Consider the following 27,036-nt stretch of genomic DNA (forward strand, 5'->3'; position numbering starts at 1 on the left):
CCTTAGGGGTAATGCTCCCACCGCCCCACCCACTCTCTCTCTCTCGCGCGCGCAAAACGTAGACACACACGCACGTGTAAGTTCTGCTGGTACCTGTATCTAGTGCATTACTGTGATAATCATCTTCCCCCATATATGCACATTATTAAGCGCTGCATGTGTTCATCCAAAACACTTACTGGCGTATAAGGTTATATATTACACACACACACACACACACACACACACACACACACACATATATATATATATATATATATATATATATATATATATATATATATATAACTGTGCAAGCCAAACAGATCACTAAACTTCTAAAGCAAGTCTCCACGGCAAAGGAGACATATTTATTCAAAAGACGAAATTGAGAAAATCAAGTAACAAAAAATAATGATTACAGGTTAACAAATGCACATTCATACATGCAAGCAAATATACAACCAATTCAGGAAAGATAACCTGTCGTACACGGCGTTCTGAATATTGCCAGAATTCTGCTTCATTATAGGCATACTGGTTGCAGTGTTCTGTTTCATTATAGGCCTACTGGTCACGTGGAAATCAATTGGACATATTGTCGGTGCTGGTGCCTTTTTGAATGCACAAACGAATTTGCTGCTAAAAATTAAGTTAGTTTGCAATCTGATCAGAACTGTAAAGGTACCTTTAGATGATTACTTCTGTGTTCCCATCCTATCATGACATAATTATTCGACGCGTTTCTTTTACAAGAATTATAATAATCGCCGTTGTCGTCATGATCCAGATGAATTTAAGTAAATATAATTAGTCATCGAGTGCTGTTTTGTGTTCCATTCAAGAATGGAATTCTTGCATATGGGAGTTTTTATTAGCGATTCCCCAAGTTAGCAACAATCCGCGCAGTTTCCTACTAGGATTTTGGAAGTCTTAGAATATGGCAATTCCTGTGTGCTTTCTTGAATCTATCATACTCCCATACAACCACACTGTCTGTTTTGATCAGAAAATCGTCTACATTTCCCTCATCTTTCCACTTTCCTAGTATTATCCTTTCCTTCTCTCCTTCCGGAGGGACACCTTCATCCCCTCCTGATTGCCTATCCCCCCCACCCCCCGGGCGAGTCTAGGAAGGGCTAGGAACGACCGCCCATATAAGGGTTGCTTATTACGACGCGGGTGTCCCGCCTTCCCTCACGGTTATAAAGGAAGAAGATTCTACGCCAGGCGGCACATATCCAAGTGACCTTCGCCGAGGCGAATTAGGGGTCGGCATTTTATTCTATCTCCACTTACTCCAAGGTGAGACTGAAGATGCTCAAAGGGTGTTTAACGGTTCAGCGAAGTGAAGTTTGCTCATTAGTGGCTGGTTGCACTGAAGTGTAGTACTACGTACGTTTGCAACATTCTCAGTGAAGTAGTAAGATGGCGTGGAGTTACACCGGTGAAGTTTGAGAGTAGTGATCAATAGTACTACATGTGACTCAACTCGACTCAAAACCGTTTTATTCATTTGACTGTTTAATCCACCGTCTTCGAATAGCAATGCTAGAAACTAAATCTCAAAATAGAGCGAATGCTAGTTTCACCAAAAATTTCTGCACCTTATTCATAAATGATTTTAAGAATTACAAATGGCTATATAGGAGAATGAGACTTTGAGTGCTGATCTGATGGGATGATTCAGTCATTTATCCTAAGCCTAAGGTCGAATATTATCGATGGTGTACCTTCAACATGCGTCTTTGTTGTATTAACAGAGCCCAGAGGTCTACACCTTGACTCATCAGCCCTTCTACCGCTTGTGGGCCGTCTTTAGACAAGGCGCATGTTGGCATAAGGCCCTCTTAATCTAAAGTAATCAGCCCAGTCTATCAAATGACCGTTTAGCTTTTAATGGTTGTCGCCTGAATTCGATATAAAAATAGATCTTCACTCAGATTTTATTATAAACTCATTTTCATAATTGATCGTTATTATTTTATGATTGGTTGTTTAATTACAGAACTGTTTTCTGTGGTTTTGCTGTTTGCTGGATGTACTATAAAAATAGTTTGCAGTTTATTAGTGAAACTTCTTTTTGAAGAACTTTTTTTTAGTGTTATTCTTCGCTAGAATTTAAGGGGTGTGCCAGTTACCCCCACCCATGACGGCCCTAGCTATGGTAGATTCACATCAACCGTGCATCTGATGTCTAGGCCACTCCCTTACGACGCTCCTGATTGGCTGATGATAAGCCAATCACTTTCAGTCTCTCTCGAGAGTTCACATTTATAGGATGTATGTTTCACCTCTCCTTAGGGATACGTCTGTCAAAAGTATCCCTCAGGAGAGGTGGAACATAGATCCTGCCTATGTGAACTCTCTCGAGAGACAGAGAGTTTCCAGCCCTGTGATTGGCTTATCAACAGCCAATCAGGAGCGTCGTAAGGGAGTGGCCTAGACATCACATGCGCGATTGATGTGAATCTACTATAGCCCCCATGCCTACTGACTTGATAAGCAACGAGTTTTTTCCGGTTATACTATGACAGATTCGCCACACTTGTTTAGAGACATTACTCTCTACATCTGTGGATAATCTGTGTGTTTTTTAACCTTCCATGTGTTTCACTGAGCAAGCTAAGCAAATCATAAGTTACCACCCTCGTGGAAAGAGAGTAACTAGAAAAAGAAAGTGAATAACGAATGGATATATGGAAATCAACAAGCAGACAACCAGAGTCCTCTATTGACGTTGCGGACAACCAAATAATAATTTGAAAATAGTCATCAGAGCTTTGATGGGTCATAGTTGAAAGTAACTCATATCTAAGCAAAAAAAAAAAAAAAAAAAAATCAGGTGCTCGAAAGATTCATTTCCAAAAATGAGAAACAAATATTTTCTATATTGTAAAAAAAAAAGAAGAAAAACAAAAATAAAATGTAATAATGTCTGAAGTAGCTAACTACAAAGAAGATATATAATAATAATGGTTGGATGAAAGAAATGAATATATAATCCATTTCTTTGACCATAGCATTTGTTAATCAACAAAATTAATTGCTGACTCAAGGCTTACAGAAACATGAAATTATTGAGAGAGAGAGAGAGAGAGAGAGAGAGAGAGGAGACGAGAGAGAGAGAGGAGAGAGAGAGAGAGAGATGAAAGCTAATTTACTACCAAATTACTGGTTATAGTCATAATGTATACAAAATACAATGGATGTTTAAAACAACCGGCCCCCCCTAAAAAATTCACAAAATATATTTTTATTACGAGGAGTATTGAGAGCGGATTTGAATTTTGTTAGTACCATTACTTCTATTATTACCACTTTCACTACCGTTGTCACAGATATTATTATTATTATTATTATTATTATTATTATCATTATTATTATTATTATTATTATTATTATATTGTTTTCATTTCAGATGCGCTGTTCATCCCTTCTCTCGGCCCTAGTCCTAGTGACATGGATCAGCGCCTCAGAGGCCGTTTTTGCTCGGAGCAGCGCTGGCCCTGGGAGGCCTAGCAGCCTTGAAGGGCGCCGCCCTTGTCGGTCTAGCCGTCCATAAGCATAAGAAATTCGGCCATCACTATCAGACACCCCAGTATTACGGAGCACCTCACGGCGGCTACGGCTACGGCCATGGCTACGGCTACGGGTACAGGAGATACCGAAAGGGTCGGTCAGCGGACGACACTTCCTTCGAAGAATACGGCGAAGACCTCCTCTTGTCCACCGTGGGGCAGCTAGACCCGAACGGCTGCGTCCTGAAGCTCCTGTGTCAGGCGCACGTCAAGAAGGAGGCCACGCGCTCGCTGGAGGAAGCCATCTTGGTCAACCTGTTCTCCAACGGCACCGGAAAACCCACGTCTCAAAGCGCCGCGTTCGTCTTCGCCACCGACATCGGGGTGAAGACACAAGACCCCTTGGCCTGCAAGAAGTACTTTCCGAACTGTCCTCTGAGCGAGGGACAGCTCAGCGGGCTTCTGCAATGGCGTGGGGCTGCGGGCTCAACGTCTTCCAAGGAGACGATGGTGTAATTGCGGAAGACGAAAGGCAACAAGGAGCTGGCCAAGTCACTGAGCAAGGAGTGCCAACTACCGCCGGTCCCCAAGCGACGCTGGGCGGTCTTGTGAAAAAGGGTATCCGATCTTAAATTTCTCCTTTCTCTCTCTCTCTCTCGTCTATTCTCTCTCTCTCTCTCTCTTATCTCTCTCTCTCTCTCTTCTCTCTCTGCCGTTTTATAAGCTAGGATTAGATGCTTTAATTCATTTCCTTTTTTTATACGTTATGAAGTTCTAGGGGTACATTTTTTTAAAGAAAACGTAACAGCACCAAAAGGCTAGACTGATGAATGCTTACTGTAAGTTAGCTGTTAATGAAACACACACACACACATATACATATATATTACTGGATAATGTGTAATATAATATATCACTATATGTATATTCATACAACGTATGAAAATATACGCGTATTTATATACTGTTGTATACATACGAAAACAATTACAAGAACATGTCCGTATCGTACATACACATTCTCAGGGAAAATGTCTCTTAGCATACATACACAAATAAATACATATAAAAGATAAGTCAATACTTACATATATAGAAAATAGTCTTAAGAATAGGTACTGTAGTTCACCAGGGAATTTGGGCATTAACCAGACTATAGTAGTTCTGAGTCTTGAGGATGATGTTTTAGTCATGTTTCTCGTTCAGGACTAAACGTTTGTCTTTGTCATGTTTCTAATTAGATGTTACGTTCTTTGTAATGTTTTTATCATTATTATTTTTCATCGTTATGATTGTTGTGGTAACGAAGAATAATAATGAAAGATGTGAATGATTTTATCATTAAACAGAGGAATAAACAAATGGTGTTTTTCTTTGCTATTACCTGGGTAACACTGTCAATTTTTATGATAATATAAAAATAAAGAAAGAGTGTTATTCTTGAAAGTAATTGGAACTAGTATATCACAGTATCAACAAAATTCTCCTTAATAGCCAAAAAACACCACGAAATTGCAAAGCATATCACCAAAAATCGGAATACAGGACTAAAAAATCCCTACAAATCACTGGGTCATCAAAAGAGCCTTACAGATGAATAGGCATTTCCATTAACTGTGAAATAAATAATCTATTGAATAAAAGATTCGTTTCATCTGCCTTTTCCAGATAGTACTATGAAATTTTGCGCCAAAATAAATGAATAATCTACCCATTGGCGTAAAGAATGCCGTTTATTAAATAAAATCGATATTTTAATGAACTGATAGATTTATAAAACAGCATATCTCTAACTGACTGCGTTTGAATCGTTGTTGCGCTTGTACTGTTAACACTTGGTGCTCACGCTCATGCCCGTACGAGCACGGCCAACTATAGGTGGCCGTGGTGCGATGTCCCGGATGCATATTCCCTAACTGTTACCGAGTTCCGAACCTTCCCTGAAAAAAAAAAAAAAAAAAAAAAAAAAAAAAAAAAAAAAAAAAAAAAAAAAAAAAAAAAAACGGGACGCCATATCTCAAAAACTAACCATAGAAACTTCTTGAAAATAATCTCAATGTTTTTACCACGCCCAAACTCATGTGGCGACAATAATGGGCTCACCTATATCCAACTTAACCCTAAACTAATGGGCGTCGGGGGATGTGTGACTTGACTTTTTAATCTCACGGAAAATGAACAAAAAGCTACATTTATTCAGCTCCTGCCAATGTTGACTGAATTATCATGACCTTAGTCATATTATTTAAAAAAATCTTTTTTAAAAGCAAAAGAAAAAGCGATGAACATAATTGAAATTAGACGAGAAATGGTTCAAGTGGTGAAGCTGGAACTGTAGCTGTTGTTGTATCTGATTGAGCAGGCTTCATGCCAGCACGGGCTCTTGTTCATAGAGCAGCCCGTGGGGATGGAACTAGAAAAATTCAAGTAAACCCCTCAGTTCCTCTGTCAACTTAGCAGTGATTTATATAACTGGCGGTCAGTCGACTGTGTTGGGTAGCAGCCATAATAGAGAAGACAGGGCGTGCAATCTCATTTTTGCATTGGTCGCGCTTGTTTGTGGACCCTACAGCAGTACGAAGGATATACGAAGGACATTCGCAGGATAATCCAAGATGAAAAATCGTTTTTTCATTTTCTTATTGTTTTTTTTTTTTTTTGTGTGGTTTAGTTGATTATTAGAAATATTCTAAAGGAGGTTTTCATCCTATTTATCAACTTCATAGTATTTCGGTATAAAAGGTAGATAATGGGTAATTTAATACTTGATTATATATTGCTTAGAATGAACCTTGTATATATAGAGATATATATATATATATATATATGGATATACTATATATATATATATATATATATATATATATATATATATATATATATATATACATATATATATATATATATATATATATGATATATATATATATATATATATATATATATATATAGAGAGAGAGAGAGAGAGAGAGAGAGAGAGAGAGAGAGAGGGTTTATTCTGTTAGAAATAATTAGCTTAAGACAAAATTAAAATCAGAGTTCTCAAATAATTGCTTTATTAAACAACCAAGCTTCTCTGCTAATCTACTTCTGACATTCCTTTAACTTTTGTTAGTTATAAGATATCTTTTGAAAAGATGTCGTCTTTGTACTGTACTTATAAATAAAGTTAAACAATAATACCCGAAATTGTTAAATACAAGAAAATAAATTTACAGTTCAGCAAAATGAGACAAAAACTGCCTATTTCAAAAGATGGTATTCCAGCCTCATCAGCGTTCCTTCGGGAGGTCTCGCAATCCACCACAGGCCCAGGACTCCTGCAGGAGGCCACTGACTTCCTCGCCTCTGAAGGGGCACTGACTGAAGTACCTCTCGCAGACAGCTGGGTCTCTGTTCCTGCTCCCAATCTCAGAGGCGAAGACGAAGGCAGCACTGTGTGAACTGAGGGCTTCCGTCCCGTTGCCGAACATCTGGACGAGGACCTCCTCTTCGGGAGTCCTCGAGGACTCCTCTTTGAACTGCAGGTGGCAGAGCAACTTCAGGACGCAGCCGCTTGGGTCTAGCTTCCCGACGGTCGACAGGAGGTGTTCCTCAGCCTCGGCTTCGGCGCCGATTTCCCCCCGACAGAGCGTTTGAAGAAGTGGTGCCGAAGTGACCTTTCTTCTTCCCCACGGCGTAACCCAGGAGGGCGGCGCCCTTCAGCGCGGCTAGACCTCCCAGGACGAGGCCGGTGGTCACGCCCGTGATGATGATGGTGGCGTTAGCTGTGGCTGCCCACAGGAGGGTCATAGCGGCTAGAGTCAGTTTGTTGTGATGCATCTGGAATTGACAGGATTAAGTCTATCTTAGTTTTATCAGACCACTGAGCTGATTAACAGCTCTCCTAGGGCTGGCCCGAAGGATTAGATATTTTCACGTGACTAGGAACCCATTGGTCACCTAGCAACGGGACCTACAGTGGGATCCGAACCACATTATACTGAGAAACGAATTTCTATCACCAGAAATACATTTGTCTGATTCCGCGTTAGCCGAGCCGAGAATCAAACTTCGGACCACCGGATTGGTAGCCGGGAGCGAAAACCACTCATCCAACGAGGAACTTGGATGGAAGATGACGTCATATATATATATAGACGATTTGTTGATGTTCCAATTTTGGCTTCTAGTCTAATATTACTATTGTAGTAAAATGACTTAGTACTCTTAAGTGACTTCATTGGCTTTTTGTGCTTAATTTGTCTTAATCATTCTTGCGTGAGTCCATTATTTTATCAATGAGACAGACATTTAACCTTAGACATAACCAATCAATTTAATCTAACATTTGGTACGTATAGAGTATTTAGACATTCGCAGCGGAGATTTTCATTAGAACGCAAAAGAGTAATTTCAATCGATTTGGAAATCATATTCCAAAAAAATATATTAACCTGCTAAAAATCGACAGAAGGCGATATAGACTCCGTTTTGCAAGAGAATTTTTCAAGCGTCTATTAACTTAGTACTTCCAGACCAAATAAACCGAAGAAAGCGTGAGAAATTAAATGCAAATTTGGTTAGCGTTACGTTGATAGCATATCAACTAAAAATATTTACTTACGGCTATATTTTACTAGTAAAATAAAACAGACTTTGAATCAATGAGCCCGTTACAAAAAAATAATTTCCCGTTACATTTTGTCAGACAATAGTTTAGTGATAAATGTATTCATTTGTTTAAAATGACCTAAAATTCTATTTAATCAGTAGGATTTAAAATTCTTTCAATTTTACAATCATGAAATTTTATCCGGGATTTGTAATGATTTCAGCGCTTGAAGTAGAAATTAAAAAGGTTATTGGTCTTCACGAACAATTGAACTTTTTCCGTCATACGACGATGAAAATGAATCCCATTTATACGAAAAGTCCATAAAGTCCCAGTATCATTAAAAGAAATAAATACTTGTGATGGTACTGGGACTTTATGGCCATCCTGTATGTTGTCCAATTCATCATGGCCCTTTTTGGTCTCCTCCTGCTAGACTGTCCAACTTCTTAGAAATTAATATTTTTATCTGTAGTTTAGAATAACCGCCTTGGACCAGCCTCATCAGTCTAGACATCGTCTTCGAGAACAACAGCATCCAACTTACTTTGCAAACGTCGTCCGGAAACACCTACAAGCGCGAACACCCGCTGGGTAAAACTGCCTGCAAAAACACGCTGTGCATCCTTATATATACGACAAGTTAGGTCTAGAGATCTTCGAATGCTGTCATCCTATTGGCTGAGGAGGGAACATTCGAGTACGAAAGGGAAAGGTGTCCAGAGCGAATGACCTACTATTCATTCTAGCAGTTGAAAATAGGTCAGAGAAACCTGGAGAGGTAAAAGTGAGGACAGGCGGAAATAACTGGAAGTAAAAGATGGAATAGTGGGATGAAGCAGATGTAGCGGTTTTAGCAGTCGCCATTGGAGACGTAGCATGGTCTTGGTCAGAGCATACTTGGCATGAAGTTATTAGCAATTATTTGGAGATAAAGACAGATTTATAGTGTATTATTAAATATATCTATATATATATATATTATATATATATATATATATATATATATATATATATATATATATATTAGTTATAAATCTCCATCAGTGATATTCCCCAAGTAGAGCGAACTGGATATCAAACACTTGCAGCTTAAAGTTCTTTTCACAAAATGCCACGGTGATGTGATACACACACACACACACACACACACACACACACACACATATATATATATATATATATATATATATATATATATATATATATATATATATATATATATATATAAAAGTTAACACACTTACCTTAACTATTTAAATTTCTAAATCCACTTAAATTTACTCGTATTGTCCCCTTTAACTTCAGCGAATGATGCAATAATCCCTGAAGAATAAGACAATTTGCTCTCCAATGTATAAATGTGCATAATGAATAATTACGTATATATATATATATATATATATATATATATATATATATATACATATATATATATATATATATATATATATATATATATAATGACGCATAAAATTCACAAATCACAGAAAGTTACTCAATAGCGGGGATAAATGAATAATTACAAGTATCTTTCAATAATATTTGAGGATCTGTTTGGCACAGTAGCACACGAATTGAAGATTACATATAAATACTGATCTTTTTTTATGTTCTTAAAGTTATCGCCACAGTGGCGTGGTTGGTATGGTGTTGGCATGCCACCTCGGTGGCCGCGAGTTCGATTCTCTAGCATTCCATTGAGAAGTGAGAGATGTGTATTTCTGGTGATAGAAGTTCACTCTCGACGTGGTTCGGAAGTCACGTAAAGCCGTTGGTCCCGTTGCTGAATAACCACTGGTTCCGTGCAACGTAAAATCACCATACAAACAAACTTACGCATATCACTGCAATTCACAATCGAATTTGATACATCTGACTGAAACCGGTGTAGTAATTCTGTCTAGCGATGTGTGAAGAATATGACTAACACAAACAGTTAAGTATACCTAGTTTAACCAGACAGCTCTCCTATGGCTGGCCAGAAGGATTAGATATATTTCACGCTATTAGGAACCAACTGGCTACTTAGCAACGGGACCTACAGCTTATTGTTGGATCCGAACCACATTATATCGAGAAATGAATCTCTAATCACCAGAAATAAATTCCTCGGGCTACCAAATCGGTAGTTCCAGTGAGGAACTATGACTCGCACAGAACACCAGATACAGTATTGAGAAGATTTTCAGGTTTTGTTAAGGGCTTTGCAATATTAAAAGGAAAAGAATAAATAAAATGAGGAGGATACAGAAGAGGGAAAAACACTTACTCATAAATCTATGAGATGAAATAAATAGGTGTGAAGCATAACGACTAAAATGACCCAATGGAATTACGTGAAAAATTCCAGTCACAAAGAAATTCCATAAAACTAAGATATTAAGTAACATTTTATGATACAGGGTGTCCATAAAGTCCCAGTACTATTACAAGTATTTATTGCTCAGAATGGTACTGGGACTTTATGGACACCCTGTACATTGACGAAATTCGTCATTTGCAGAAGGAAATATCTGTTTATATAGCATTTTAACGCTTCCGTTTCCCCTTTTACCAGTCTTTGAAACCATTACCTTGCCAAGGCGAGAGGATAAGGGTGGGAGTCGAATGGTTTTGGAAAACAGTTAGCCAGGAAGGTCCAAAGACTGGTAGCAGGGGAAATGAAAGTTAGGATGCAATGCGGCCAATTATTTCCTTTGTCTTATGTCAAGAGTTTTTTTTTCAGTGTAACATATAATTCCATATAATTCTATTTACTTTCTTAATTCAGCGTAATTCTTTGTTACCAGATGTATATATCTCTAACAACTTTAGATTAATTCATTCATTATATTTGAATTCTAGGTCAACATATAATTCCATATAAATCTGTTTACTTTCTTAATTCAGCGTAATTCTTTGTTACCAGACGTATATATATAAACTACTTTAGATTAATTCATTCAATATATTTCAACTCTAGGTCTTATCTATTTCATTCTATAAGTATTATTTTGCGTTTTTTATGATGATATCCCTAACTGTTCTATAGCTCGACCACTATTTTTTATCATCTGAGGAAGTTTTGATTTATGATATAAAAAAGAATATTTACTTCACGCATCCATATGCTACTAATGTGGCCCCTTCCTCTAAACATCACTATAGATCTTAATAAGACATGGACATCAGTAGACATTTTAGGTACGATATTTGATTTTCTATAATAGTTGTGTATATACAGTATATATATATATATATATATATATATATATATATATATAGATATATATATACATAAATATATATATATATATATATATATATATATATATATATATATATAAGGGAATACCATAAGGAAAATGACAGGCAGAAGGCCAGTGCCAAGCGCTTTCTACTGTTTTTTTTTTTTTTTACCACGACGATGCCTCAATGAACAAGAGAAAGCGCATCTATACTGTGATATTTAAGCCCATAAGCCCATATATATATATATATATATATATATATATATATATATATATATATATATATATATATATATATATATATATGTATATATATATATATATATATATATATATATATATATATATATATATATATATATACTGCAACTCTTTTAGAAGCGAGAACGGAAAATGAGTTTAAAAATATAATATTGCGTTAACGTCTTTCCTTTTTTGAATATGTCCTCTCAAGATTCAGGACGAATTATAGCTCAAAATTCATGAAAATAAGTTTTTGCTAATCATCAACGTGCAACCTTTCAAATAACAGTAATGATAATAATAAGTAAAGCCATCACTAGAGCGATGATTATGGTTCTAATTCTGATGTGCAGTGATACACAAAGATATAGAGATATGGTTTGAGGATTCTCTATTTTACGTGTTTATAGAAACAGTAGATGAATTGAATATAGAACTTAGGCCAAAGGCCAAGCACTGGTGCACCTATGAGGTCATTCAGCGCTGAAACGGAAATTGGGGGTAAAAGGTTTGAAAGGTGTAACAGGAGGAAAACCTCAAAGCAGTTGCACTATGAAACAATTGTCAGGAGAGGGTGGAAAGTAAGATGGAAGAAAGAGAATATGAAATGAGGTACAGGGATTGTGTATAGAGAAAGAACTAGACAGATAGGCAGATTGATATATAGGTAGGTAGTTAGATAGGTAGAGAGATAGATTAGGTGATAATGTAAAGAGAAAGAACTAGACAGATTAATATATAGGTAGGTAGGCAGGTAGAGATATAGATTAGCATTGCCAAAATTTTCCTTGTGTAGGTTCAGGACAATAATAGGATTTGGTATTATACTTAGTTTTATTGCAAAAGGCACCATCTATGTCGATGCATAACAAGCAGTATTAATTCCACCGCATGGTATTTTTCTTTAGCTGATATACCTACATTATTCTATAAAGTTCTTGAAGGTTTTATGTATATATATATAGTATATGCGGGCTAACTGAAAAGTATTTCAAATTAGGCTGCATTTGTGATATTTTACTGAGTTTTGTACTTGCAGTAAGGATAATTTAAGAATAAAAAAACAGTTAAATAATATACAGTTTATATTAGTACAGTCAGTGAAATTAAGACTATAAGAATTGATGACCAAAAGTAACTATGTTAAAAGAAAAGAATACAATAAATGATAACAGGCCATTTCATCTCTCAATCCAAGTGCATCAGTCCAAATCTCAGAATGCCTACGTTCTTCTTAGCGTCCCACCAGGGTAGGCCTAAGGGCGCAGCCCCAGGACTCCTGAAGCATCTCGCTCACGTTATCCTTGGAGTAAGGGCAGGTGTTGAAGTGCTCCTCGCAGACGGTGGAGTCAGCGCCCTTTTGGCCGACCTCAGCGGCGTAGGCGAAGGCCGAGCCGTAGGACCCCTGGTCATCGGGCCTGTTCGAGAACATCTGTACCAGAACGTTCTCTTCGGGAGTCCTGAGGGCCTCCTCCTTGAACTGCAGGTGGCAGAGCAACTTCGGGATGCAACCAGCTGGGTCTAATTTCTCGACGGCCGAAAAGAGCTCCGTCTCTTCCTGGTCGTTGACGAGAACCTCCCCCACGGAGCGCTTGAAGATGAACGGCTTGGCCTTGGCGGCGTACTTCTTCTTCTTGCCGATTGCGTAGCCGAGGAGCGCGGCGCCCTTCAGGGCAGCCAGACCGCCCAGGATGAGGCCTGTGGATGCCCCGGCGATGGCGAAGGTGGCGTCGACGCTGGCGATCCACGCCAAGGCGACGGAGAAGAGGAACAGTTTGCTGGAATGCATCTGGAAACGAACAGACATATTTCTTTAGTCTCAGTCATGAGCTACTTCTACCGCTAGTACGAAGAATATACTTGATCACTGATAATTATGTCACTGCTGCTTGTAAGAATGTGTTCAATTTCTATCATTTGTGAACTATTACTACAATTACTGAACTCAAGAATATAGTATTTGATTTCCATCATTTATGGTTAATGAATTTCACTACTGTCAACCAAGAACTGTTAGTGATAAGCAAGAATAGAATTCATTATAGCAGTCATGAGTATTACTACAGCTATGAATATATTCCTACAATCTAGGCCATCAGCTGTCACTAACCCCCAAAAATATTCTTATATTTAATAATTACTATCAATCATTATCTACCACTACCACTACTGCTAATAGAAGTATTGTAACTCTGTTTGAGATGCATTTAAATAGTTTCTTTCCCCTCTGTACTGATATCATTTACATCTAAATAGTTATTTATATATATTCTTTCAAAAATATGTTCACATTTTTATTTTTATCTCCTCGGAGTATTATATGCTCACCAGTTTTTAATGACAATAGTCACAGCATCAGCAATAATAATAATAATAATAATAATAATAATAATAATAATAATAATAATAATAATAATAATAGAGAATGAAGTAGCTCCAGGACTCATGCAGAAGAATGTGATCCTAGAAACGGCGCACACAGTAAGAAAAGTTATGGACTCCTAAGGAGACAGGATGCAACCCGGAACCCCACACTATAAATACCACCCAGTCGGATTGGAGGACTGTGATGGATCAGAAAAAAAAAAAATAATAATAGGCTAATAATAACATTTTACTTCTTAAAGAAAATGTATCCATTAGACTTACTCTGAGGAGCTCTCTTAATTCCCAAAGGTCACGACGCCACAGGGTAAACTGATGCTTTCGGGGCACACACGAGGCTTCTTATATACTCCAGCGGGGCCTAACAGTTAGACCTCTGGAAAAGCAAGGGGGCGGAAGCACATGTGTCGAAACATAATTTGGGAGTGTTGATTGGGAGAAAGGGGAAATAACTAAGGCTAGAAAAAAATGCTGGGTAAAACCAGAACCCTGATAGCGAGGGTAAGATCGTTGTCCTCTCTTACCGAGGGTCCAAAGAAAAGTTCGATGGACCTTGCAGGTGCAGCCGTTGCTCTTACCGGGAATTTGGAAGGCGATGGTGGTGTCTGGCATCTTTCAGTATCTCGTCTCTACGTACTAGAGCCGACACTAAAATTACCTCGTATCTTCTTCTATTATTTTTACCCTTGTAATGCAGGCCTCATTATGACTCATCACTGCTGACACTTGACGGTTAAGGCTTGTTTCAATTTTCAGCAAGTTCTTTGAAATATATTTGCATTCCATATGCATCAAGCGGTTTAAGTATAAAATTTGTTTAAATATTCAAAGTTTATTCTCAACATGCTCTACATGTGTAAAAATTTGCACAATCGAGAAATTCCATGAAATTATTACCTAACAAGCTGGAAAATATATTTCCTTGATTCTTGAAATAGGCCTAACCACGTAACCAACGCTAAGCGCGCACATAACTTGGATTTCGTTTTTTTTTTTTTTTTATACAGCAACTTGTCTTATTTATATTTCATTTAATCAGATGCTAAACTTCTCTGTGCTTTATCAAAAGAAATCATAATAACTTTCGATATAACGCTATAAAAGTCGAAAGTTAATTTACAAATATTAGGCCAATGCTTATGCACACGGTTCCTGCTGCCACTCTATGGTGAACACTTCATATCACACTTTGGAAGCCGCAGATGTTTCTTTGGGGAAATTCTTTTTTTTTCTATTAATAAACAATTACTGAACTAACATTGATCATTCACTGGGGAAATGCTTTGTGCGCTTATACAGTTAATCACGATACGTATTATCAGATAAATAGGATGACAATAATTGGAATAAAATATACTAACTGGCAACCCCACAAGTTTCTAAAAAAGTACAATCAATTCTGAGATTTGTCGCTTCACTTCTGGAACTTACTGTACAGAACTAATACATTACAACTGACAACACCATAGAATAGTGTAGTAACAATAAGATAATCGTACTTGCTTTGCGGTGAAAACAAAATAATTTTTAAAAATGCAGAGCTTAATCCTTTGTAAATATCCGATTAAAGTACATAACGAAAACAGTGGTTGCAGTATTGCGATGAACTAGTGATAAACTTGAAGGAATGCTGGCCCACAGTCGAAATATTCGATTGATCATTACTGATCAAATTTCATTTGATTAACATTTTGGTTTGAGGGAAGCTGGAACATTGTATTTCCTTTGTATATTCTCTTATGATTGTGAAAAAAAATTAGATATCTAATAAATAAGGGAAATACTTTCGTTGAGTTACTTCTGTTATGTGCGGGAATCGCAATCACATTTGCAAACATGGATCCAGAATTGATACTCGGAAGCCCTTGTGTGTGTGTGTGTCTGTGTGTTTGAACGAAAGGGCCCCCCGATACTGTAGATTCATACTGCAGAAGACACACTAAAGCCGTTTTAACTGACAGTTATGACTGTTCAGTTATAACTGACGTCAGTTAAAATGAAATGCACACACAGTTCAATCCCTCAGTTTTTACCATGGATTTCGAGGAGTATGCGATCTTGCCGCTTTCGGTGTATTCTTTGTAATGCTACAAACAATAGAAAAAAGAAAACTAAAAAGCTTAAACAGTGGTGCAAAAAGTGGTTACTAAGGCGAAATCAATGTTCTGATATTAAATTATTAAAGGAATTAAGTGAAGAACCAATGATTTTCTCAATTATTTGCGCAAGGTTCAGATCGATAGAGTTCAATGAATTCAACAACCACTTCATTTTGTTTACGTGCCATCTCAACAAACTGCAATCACCGCTACCACCTGTAGAAATGAGAAGTTGAGAACTGTACAGTTACGAATCCCAACACACGCTCAGTTCAGTTACTCCTTTCAGTTAAAAATATGGAACATTGCATTATTCTCAGTTTAACTGTACAGTTTTGTTGAACTGACGAAATGAGCAACTGAGATACCCACACACGTGCAGTTTTAACTGACAGTTATAACTGTCAGTTAAAACTGCACGTGTGTGGCCGGCTTTAAGGCCACCATACACTGAACGATTGTCTGTATTGTTCGCAAAAAAAACTGTATATGAGCTTGTTTGAATGAAAAAGTGGGCGGAGCTTCGTGTCTGAACGATCTCAGCGGGAATCTATCACGACCAAGTTGCTGGCTTGTGACTTAAAGGCCGCCACTAACCTTCAGTTATGCCTTCACAGTTGGATTGCGCAGTTTAACTGTGCAGGTATAACTGAACGTTAATGGCGGGCTTAAGACTGTCATACACAGGTCGTTCAATGTATGGATTTGTCTGCGCGCGTCTCTTCTAGAGATGGTGCCATGTCTCCTCGAGACAGCATCTTTGTTCAGACTGAAATGATGCGGAGATCGTTCACACTGTATGAATAGTGTGTGTGTGTGTGTGGGTCGATAACGACAATTGGGGACCTTAAGCCTTGTAATATACGTGCTGCTTCTGTAAAATATTATGGTACGCCTTATACGTATACCATACCCTTGGGTGGGCCGGATATCGTTGTCTCAAAATTAGGCATAACTGGTTTCTGCACCTGCCTGTATGTTGTTCGTTTGGGAAAGGCGTATGATTTAAAAGTTTCTTCCTGTTTTGGACTGGATTACCGCGAATTTGACCTAAAATACTGAAATTGCTGGAAAATTCTGTCAGATATGTTTAAAAGAAATTAGATTTAAGTTATAATGATCTCATTAATTTAGATAAGTGCGTAACAATTATATAAACTGCATATCATTGCAACGTACTACTTGAAATACGTACTTCGCATTGCTGTATCAAGTTCAATACACGTACAAACTTTATTATATACTATGCTATAGCCTACGTATGTGTAAGCGCACAATTAGGAATCTCGAAGTCCTTGCCGGATGGAGAAAATGCATTTTGAGATCCCCCAAGGGAATGCATTATGCCTATGTGAACTGGACCAGTGAAATCATTTACTGATATTTAGCCAACTGTTGTGGGCCACATCTAGGATTGACAATAGCATTAGACCAACCTCATTTTTCTAGATTCCTTAACTGTTAACAGTTGTGTTCATTGGTGATGACAATTACTGTCAATATTCCTGTAGCCCTTGGAGTACACCTGCATGTACTAGATGGAAATATTTAATTATTGTGGGGGGGGGGGGGTGGATGTCTACACCTTAATTAAGGGATTTTAGGCGAGATTGATATAGCCCCTCGTTAGTTTTCACAGTTAAATCAAAGAGTGGATTATTTTAATTTCCTTTATTAAGCTGTTCCACTGCAGGTATTCGGTTGCCCCCCCAGCGTAGAGCGTTGGAGGGAACTCGACACTGTTTACGACCTAGGTTTGCCAATCACTGAGCGAGGATAGGCCTATAGTTCCCTGGGCGAGGATAGGCCTAGTTCCCTGAGCGAAGATAAGCCTATAGTTCCCTGAGTGAAGATAGGCCTAGTTCCCTGAGTGAAGATAGGCCTATAGTTCCCTGAGCGAGGATAGGCCTATAGTTCCCTGAGCGAGGATAGGCCTATAGTTCCCTGAGCGAGGATAGGCCTAGTTCCCTGAGTGAAGATAGGGCTATAATTCCCTGAGCGAGGATAGGCCTATAGTTCCCTGAGTGAGGATAGGCCTACAGTTCCCTGAGCGAGGATAGGCCTATAGTTCTCTGGGCGAGGATAGGCCTGTAGTTCCCTAGAGGAGGATAGGGCTATAGTCAAGACTATACGTAGTTCAATGAGCGAAGATAAACCTATATATATATATATATATGTATATATATATATATATATATATATATATACATATATACATATACACATATATAATTACTTGTGACAGTTTTATTATCTATGGCAAAGTGAATGGTAGTTTTCCTTCTCCTTGAATGAATTTATTCAGTGTAAGTCATTAATCCAAGTTCATGTGGTTTATCGATAGCTAACAGTCCTGTGGGAAATGTGAATGCATAGTTGATTGATGTGTCCACATGCATGAATGGTCTACAATATATTATTCAAGGTTTTTAATCTAATATAGTTACCGCATGGAAGAAAGCATGGTTTTTAAGATGAATTATTTTATTTTGTTAAAGTGACTAGGTAAGTGGTAAAAGGATTTTGTTTATTTTATATTTAATTTATTCATTTTTGGTTGCGTTCATTGTACTGTGTGCTTTATTGTGAATGAATGACAAGTACCGGTAAAGTTGTTTTTTGGCATTTTGACCAGACTAAAGGGCTTCATTTTTAAAAGGCATACTGGCCTGGTCGGGAAAGTGTGTTTTTGAATCTGAAATCATCAGGGTGTGGTTTTTTTTTCCCGAGACAGTTTATATATATATATATATATATATATATATATATATATATATATATATATATATATATATATATATATATATATATATATATATCATATATGTGTGTGTGTACACTGATACTGTATTGCCCCTGGGTATTGCAACTCGTATTAACAACCTGCCATCCCATGACTTTCATATCTGACTTTCAGGTGTGATCAATTACATGACCTTCTGTCTGTCCGTCTGACCTTCTTGCCTTTCTGGCGGGTACGGATGCCCTGGGCAGTCTGCCACATTCCTCCCGAAAGTTAACAATTCTTCTGGTAATTGTTAATTAGTCATTGCTAAGGTGAGAGAGGTCATTTGGATATCAAACTCATCCTAGATTGGATGTTTATTTTTTCGTGCGTACAACATGCACCCCGTGGGCGGTTAGTGTCGTCAGTACCTTAAGGATCTTTCCTAGCTCACAACCCTTTTCATTCCTTTTACTGTACCTCCGTTCATATTCTCTATCTTCCATCTTGCTATCCACCCTCTCCTGACAGTTGATTTATAGAACAACTGCACTGAGGTTTTCCTCCTGTTACACCTTTCAAACCTTTTCCACTGTCAATTTCCGTTTCAGCCCTGAATGACCTCATAGGTCCCAGCGCTTGGCCTTTGATCCGAATCCTATTTTCTGTTCTATTCCATACATCATTTAGGCCTATGTACTTGCTTGAGAGGAAGTTTAATTCAGTGTTTGTGCATTTTTTCAGAAAGTTTAATTCCACGTTTGTGCATTTTTTGAGAAAGTTTCATTTAATGTTTGTGCATTTTTTGAGAAAGTTTAATTCAGTGTTTGTGCATTTTTTTGAGAAAGTTTAATTCCATGTTTGTAAATTTTTTGAGAAAGTTTAATTCAATGTTTGTGCATTTTTTGAAAGTTTAATACAATGTTTGTGCATTTTTTTAGAGTTTTATTCAATGTTTGTGCATTTTTGAGAAAGCTCCATTCAACGTTTGTGCATTTTTGAGATATTCATTCAATGTTTGTGCATTTTTGAAAAAGTTCTATTCAATGTTTGTGCATTTTTGGAGAAAGTTTCATTCAATGTTTGTGCATTTTTTTAGAAAGTTTAATTCACTGTTTGTGCATTTTTTGGCTATAAAATGATACGAGAGAAGTTGCTTTACTCAATTTTATTGTAATTAATAACAAAGTCGGTCTACTTCTTACATAGTTTATACTACATCTGCAATACTTGGAAGATGAAGTATTACAAACTGACTTGCTTCTGAGAATTTTGATTCTACTCATTATTTCTAGTGTCTTTTGTATCATTGCGCTTTATGACATTCCATTCTATCTATCCAAGATAGACGGCGATAGAGTGGTTGTGTCAGGAGTAACACACAGCATTTTGATAAAGATCCATTAACCTCCTAAGTGGTTCTCTTGTCCTGGGGATGATTATTACATAGGCCTAGGAGATTTAGGATGCTTACCCACTTTGGCGGAAGGATTGCTCCGTCCCAGGAGTGCTGAAGAAGAAAAAGAAGAAGGCCTATATGACTTATTCACCACCCCAGGACACGAAGGAGACGTGGCTTCACGCCCCGTTTAAACAGAAGGATTGTTGCAGCCCCAAGACTGCTGGAGGAGGGTGCCCACCTCGTCGCTGGTGTAGGGGCACTTGTTGAAGTACTTCTCGCAGACGGCAGCGTCCTTGTTCTTGCTGCCGATCTCGGCCGCGAAGACGAAGGCTGCGCTCTGGGAGGTGAGGCCGTCGGCGGCCTTGCCGGAGAACATCTGCACCAGGGTGTTCTCCTCGGGCGTCCTGGCCGACTCCTCCTTGAACTGCAGGTGGCAGAGGAGCTTCAGGATGCAGCCGCTGGGGTCCAGGTTCTCGACGGTGGAGAGGAGGGCGGCTTCGCTCTGCTCCCTGGCGAGGACGTCTTCGTCGGCGCCGGCGGGGGAGCGCTTGCCTCTGAAGAGCCCCGCCCCTCCGATGACGGAGAGGATGGCGGCGCCCTTCAGGACGGCGAGGCCGCCCAGGATCAGGGCCGGGGTGGCGAAGGGCAGGAGGGCGTCGGTGGTCGAGACCCAGGTCAGAGCGACCACGGCGAGGATCAGCTTGCTGAAGTGCATCTGGAAGCGAAGAAGAAGAAAAAGAGTAGGAGGAGATTGGCCATCATAAATCAGTAGGTTTAATGATGACTTTGGTGATGATGCGATTACCACTGATGGTGACTTGGAAGAGAAGATGATGATGATGAAGGTAATGTAAAGGACGATGGTGATCATGGTTAGAATTGTGTTCATAATATACTCAGACTGGTACAGATCCTGAAATAATAAGGATGATCAAATATTACCCTTACAGATATAAGCAAGAAGAGACCGGTAATGAATACACGATAGTCAAACTTAAAGCAATTAACTACTTAAAATAAGAATAACGCTATGATGACAAAGGTGACGTATAAAGTAGTAGTAATGAAAATTATCTTACAGCCTCTGCAAAACAGTTTTTTTTTTACCCACTGGAGGAAGTTTTGTCTTCATTGTCAATTCTTTTCTCGTTGTATGTTAGAAGTTCTGCCATTAAGCAGTTTAGGAATACTTCGTGTAAGACATTCAGTTAGCTGAGTTTTTTAGACATTTAATTAACTGAGTTTATGTATACTTATATATATATATATATATATAATATATATATATATATATATATATATATCTATATATATATATATTTCTTTTTTTTTGGCAGACGTCGCTTATTCTCTAGGTCTGAAAATCACAAACATCGATAGTCACTTCAGCCAACACACACACACACAACAGGTGTATATATAGATAATATATAAATATATATATATATTAATATATATATATATATATTATATTATATATATGTGTGTGTGTGTGTGTGTGTGTGTGTGTGTATGTATGATGATATGTATGTATATGATATATAAACTTTTCAGGCTACGAATCGTAAACTTTCTCTGTACTAAACTCACTCTTATGATTTTTAGGGGGCATCACTGTGCCCAATGGGCTCTCAACAACCGACATCAGGTAAATGGTCACCCATCCACATATTCGCCCGTCTTTCAGTGAAGTAATTTCAAGGAATTTCATCGGTGGATGATGAAGGTTGTCGCGAGATAATTGAGAGCGGCAATTTTATTTATTTTTATGTTTTTTATGACGGAACTGTATGAATGGTCTAAGCATTTCCAAAAAAATATTTCACTGAAGACGCTACTGCCTTTTATGTAAGTTATTTTCAGTATGTGAGTCTGTCCTTTCATATTTTCGTAATCATTCACCAGTGACACGCCAAAAAATTGGTAATTAATTAGGTATTTCTCTCTGTTTATGCATGAAGCTTTGTTTATTTAAATGAAAACACTACGAATTGTTCAATGATTTTTTGTGTGAAGAATAGGCAGCCATTGTTAAAAACTCTTAGGATTTCATACGATAGAAACTTACTCACGTGTATGTTAGGTCTCGTTAAGGCTTCAGTGAACTAGACTGTAGTAGATTCACAACCGTGCATCTGATGTCTAGGCCAGTCCCTTACGACGCTCCTGGGAGGCTGTTGATAAGCCAATCGCAGGGCTGAAAACTGTTTCTCTCGAGAGTTCACATAGGCAGGATATATGTTCCCACCTCTCCTGAGAGATGCTTCTGAAATACGTATCCCTCAGGAGAGGTGGAAGATACATCCTGCTTATGTGAAATCTCTCGAGACACTGAGAGAGTCCAGTTCTGTGATTGGCTTATCAACTGCCAATCAAGAGTGTCGAAAGGGACTGGCCTAGATATCAGATGCACTGGTGATGAATCTACTATAGCTCAAGCTGTCTTTATATTATATATATAAATATATATAAAATAATGAGCCACATTTCTAGCCTCTGGTGTTACCCAGTGTTCTAAATCAGGTACTGCTAACAGTGGGTACCCATACCCAGAAGCACATTCGGGGGGTATGGGACTTGATCTCTGGATATCTGTATATATTTGATTTTAATGTGTCAATGTATACATGGGTACATTTTGAAAATAACTGTATATTCATTTACAAAATATACTCATGTATACACTGACACATAAAAATCAAGGATATACAAATATCCAGAGATCAGGTCCCATACCCTCAACATGTGATTCGAGGTATGATGCCCACTGATAAGAAACCCTGATTTAGAACACTGGGTGACCCTGGAGGCTAGAAATGAGACTCTCTTGCATGTTCTATTTCTAGCTATTTATACCTGAAGTATGTATTAAATTGGGCAATTCATTTGAGGTCTGGAGTCACCAAACGGTCAAGAGCCCTTTTTCGAAATACTGGAATTCAGTGGATCCAAATTGCATTGATCGTTTTTGATAAGAAGCTGACAATATAGAATAACAAAAAAAAACGCCGTTGGGTGTTCAAAGAGTCAAGTAACTTGAGCAGAAAACAGTCTTGGTTGTATTGGAGTTGTTCAAAGAACTTTGCTGTTTTCCATTATATAAGAATCTGACTTAATTGCACCGAACGTTTTTGTTAAGAAGCTGACCATTTCTGACAAATTAATACGTAGAATAGAAGAAAAAGCCGGCGGTTCGTTGGGTGTTCAAAGAGTTAAGTAACTTGAGCAGAAAACAGTCTTGATTGTATTGGAGTATTTCAAACAACTCCGCAGTTTTGCGTATGTTAGAATCTGCCTTAACTTGGCTCGAGAAAACTAAAAGGCCAAAAATGACACCGGTATTTTCCAAGCTTACCTTTATGGAGTCTTTTTCCTTGCGAATCTCTTGAATCTCTCCCGTTGAGCGTAGTAGGGAAAGCGTGTAATGCAAAAGAAAGTTGCCCTCCCATATATATATATACCCCTCAGAGAAGACTGTCGAAGACCCTGCCAAAAAAAAAAAAAGATAAAAAATAAAAAAGAGAGAGAGAATCCTCACATCCTATTGGCCAGGTCACTCCAAGGACGCAAAAGTGAAAGGACACAATTCGTGCAATTCGTAGAAAGCCAAAATGGGTTAGGGACCAAAATAGGTGGGTGGGTTCGGGTTGGTCAGTGCTGGCCCGGGTTTGGTAGTCTGAGCAGGAGGGGGTTAAAACCTGGGTAAGTCAGACTGCCTGCCTGCCCGCCTGCCCAGGAGCTACCAATACCCGCTTGAAGGACGAAAGGGACGGGCGGGCGAGGGTTTAGAAGGGCTAACTGATCCTTTGCAGGACAGTCAAGAGTTGCAAGTCATGCGCTGCAGGTTTTGAATATGGGGCCAGGAAAGTGTAAATGGACATTTAAATACATACACTAAATATATATATATGCTGTATGCAGATAATATATATATATATATATATATATATATATATATATATATATATATATATATATATATATATATATAACTTACACACATATATATGATAGTTTTTTAACGATTCTTTTCTCTAAATCTCTTCACCTGACATTATTTGGTTATATTCATTCGGTGAGCTCGAGATTCTGCTAGTCTTCTCTCTTGTCTTGTGCTTGGTATTGAAACCTACTCATGTGTCGATCTGAAATCATTACCTTAATTCAGTCGTACTTTTAAAACTCTTTCCGGCGTTTTAATCCTCATTATCCAACGAGAAAGAGAAGAATTACTCTTTCCACTTGATTCTTATACGTCGAAGGTCCCAACATCCGCAGATGTGTTTGGGTACAGTTTTTGAATCGGCTCTCTTGGGTGTTTGCACAAGGTCTGTTTTCATTTATTTATTTTTTTTTTTTTTGCCATGCAGCTAGGTTAGGTTAGGTTTGCACGAATATGAAGCCCCCTTGTCATTTATAATAATAATGATAATATCCTTTATTTCAGCTCAAGACCATATACCTGGAATATACAGTAGCATACACATCTAGACTAGATACATAAGACAACATGATAAAAAAATCAATAAACGGCAATATCCACACAATAGCTGAGGTCACAACATCCACAGATGTGTTTGGGTACAGTTTTTGAATCGACTCTCATGGGTGTTTGCACAAGGTCTGTTTTTTTTGTTTTTTTTTTTCATGCACCTAGATTAAGTTAGGTTAGCAGGAAGATGAAGTCCCCCTGTCATTTATAATACTACTTGCTTTACTTTACTTTACTTTACTTTATCTTCCCGCCACTGGCCAGTGGCATAAGGCTGATACAGTTCCTCTCCATCTGTCTCTATTCCGAGCCATTTCCCTTGCTTCCTCTAGGTTTTGGATTTCATCTTCAAGATCCTTGACAATTATGTCTATCCACCTCGTTCTTGGTCTACCCAGCGGTCTTCTTCCCATTTGCACTGCTCTCAGTGCTCTCCTGGGGTCTCTATTCCCATCCATCCTCTCAACATGTCCAAACCATTTCAGCCTTCCCTCTTCAGCCTGGTACTGACTGGCCTTTGCCTCAATCTCACCCTGATGTCTTCATTTCTAACATAATCATCCCATTTAATGCCAAGTATCCTTCTCAGCAGCTTCATCTCAAAAGCTTCCAACCTTTTCTCCTCTGTTCTGGTCAGTGCCCAGGTGGACGAACCATACATCAGGACTGGTAGTACTACTGCATTGAATATTCTCATCTTAGTTTTCAAGCTGATTTCATGCCTTGACCAAACGTTTTTTCTCAGAACCTCAAAAGCTCTTGCTGCTCCTAGTTTTCTTCTTTGTATATCTTCAATTTGCCTCCCGTCTGCTGTTACCACACTTCCCAAGTAAACAAACTTCTCAACTTGCTTGTTTTAGTTTCCTGTCCTCTGATTGTCCATATTCCTCCATGTGCACCCAATCAATCATCCTTACTCACAACCATGATCTCGCTCTTCTTTTTGTGCTGACGTTCAAGCCAAAATTCTGTGTCTCTGTCTCCATCCTCATTACCATACCTACCAGCACCAGCCACGTATCAGCAACCAACGCAACATCATCAGCAAAGTCCAAATCCATAAAAACTTCTCCACCAATACTAGCCCCTCTGTTTTCATTCTCCATCACTCTTCTCATTATATGGTCAATATATACATTAAACAAGGTGGGTGACATAACACATCCCTGTCTTAGCCCACTTCCAACTGGGAACCAGTCACTTTGCTGTCCATCCAGCTGTACACAGCTGCACACACCTTGGTACCAGTTCTTTAGTATCCTTTATCACTTTCAGTGGTATACCATAGTGTTCTGCTCTCTCCACATTCCATCTCTCCATACTGAATCATACGCTTTCTCCAAGTCTATAAAAGCACAGAATATTGGCGTTGCAAACTCCTACCTCTTCTCAATTATCTGTCTTAAGGTGAAAATTTGATCCACTGTTGACCTTCCACTTCTAAAACCACACTGCTGTTCTCTTAAGTTTCTCTTCTACTATAGGTCTTATTCTGTTAAGTATTACTCTCATGAATATCTTCCCTGGGACTGACAGTAAACTTATGCCCCGATAGTTATCACACTCCCTTTTGCTTCCTTTATTTTTAATTATTGGCATAATTGCCTTTTTCCAATCACCTCTGTTTTCCAAACTATGCTAATACTGCTACCAATAATAATAACAAGATTCTTTATTTCAGCTCAGGGCCATATACTTGGAAAATACAAAATACAGACATTAACATTCACAATCTAGATACATGAGACAACATGATAAAAAAAATTAATAAACAGCAATATCCACACAATAGCTGAGGTAGTATACAAGATAATCATAATACTGGTAAAAACAGCAATAATATTGGGTGTGGGAAACATAATGAGATTGTTTTTAAGAAGATTCTATGGTTATTTTCAAGATATGGTGTCCCGCTTTTTCAGATAAGGTCTCTGTACTCGGTTACAGTTCTGGAGTATGCAGCCGGTAGCAATCAGGAACTGTTCAACCTTTTTAATTCGTATATGTCTGTCTGCAGACTTCAAAAGTAAGCATGGAACTTGACCCTCTTTTCTATAGTTACGTAATTTCAAATTTGTTCTGATTCATTTTTTATTACTGATATCACAGCTCAGCACAAAAGCAAGTCTTGTTCTTCTGTAGATAATTGTACATTATTTTCAAACCTAGTTTAAAATAAGAATAAGATTGGAATCAACGTTGAGGGATATAGTCTATTGTGGTGAAGTCTCTATAACCCATAAGCTAGTTTTTGGCTTTATGTCCCCATCGTATTTATAACTTTTAATGTAATTACACTCCCGTTAAAGAGAGGATAGGATTAGAAATGACTACATAAGGGGGTCGACTAAGGTGGTGGAAGT

General features: G+C 38.1%; 1 protein-coding gene and 1 pseudogene across 1 annotated transcript; one reads left to right on the forward strand and one right to left on the reverse strand.

Annotated features, from left to right (window-relative positions):
• The first annotated feature begins 3,400 nt into the window (after window positions 1–3,400).
• Window positions 3,401–4,132, forward strand: LOC135226698 (uncharacterized; annotated as a pseudogene).
• A 2,640-nt stretch (window positions 4,133–6,772) lies between these two features.
• LOC135226699 (uncharacterized) lies at window positions 6,773–14,272 on the reverse strand. The gene is made up of 4 exons (XM_064266408.1): window positions 14,220–14,272; window positions 12,817–13,359; window positions 7,217–7,322; window positions 6,773–7,104 (listed from the first exon to the last, which is right to left on the reverse strand). Exons 2-4 carry the CDS (start codon window positions 13,357–13,359, stop codon window positions 6,773–6,775), a joined length of 981 nt encoding a protein of 326 aa, XP_064122478.1. The 5' UTR covers window positions 14,220–14,272.
• Window positions 14,273–27,036: the final 12,764 nt, after the last annotated feature.

Source organism: Macrobrachium nipponense, chromosome 15 (genome assembly GCF_015104395.2).
Source record: "Macrobrachium nipponense isolate FS-2020 chromosome 15, ASM1510439v2, whole genome shotgun sequence".
NCBI lineage: Eukaryota > Metazoa > Arthropoda > Malacostraca > Decapoda > Palaemonidae > Macrobrachium > Macrobrachium nipponense.

Bases quoted from the DNA above. Each gene is read 5' to 3' on its own strand.
- LOC135226699 (XM_064266408.1), bottom strand. From the start codon at position 13,359: ATGCATTCCAGCAAACTGTTCCTCTTCTCCGTCGCCTTGGCGTGGATC. The intron at 7,323-12,816 runs GTGGGACGCTAA...TGTCAATTCCAG, and splicing joins GCGCCCTTAGGCCTACCCTG to ATGCATCACAACAAACTGAC. The intron at 7,105-7,216 runs GTCTAGCCGCGC...TCGGCGCCGAAG, and splicing joins CACCGGCCTCGTCCTGGGAG to CCGAGGCTGAGGAACACCTC.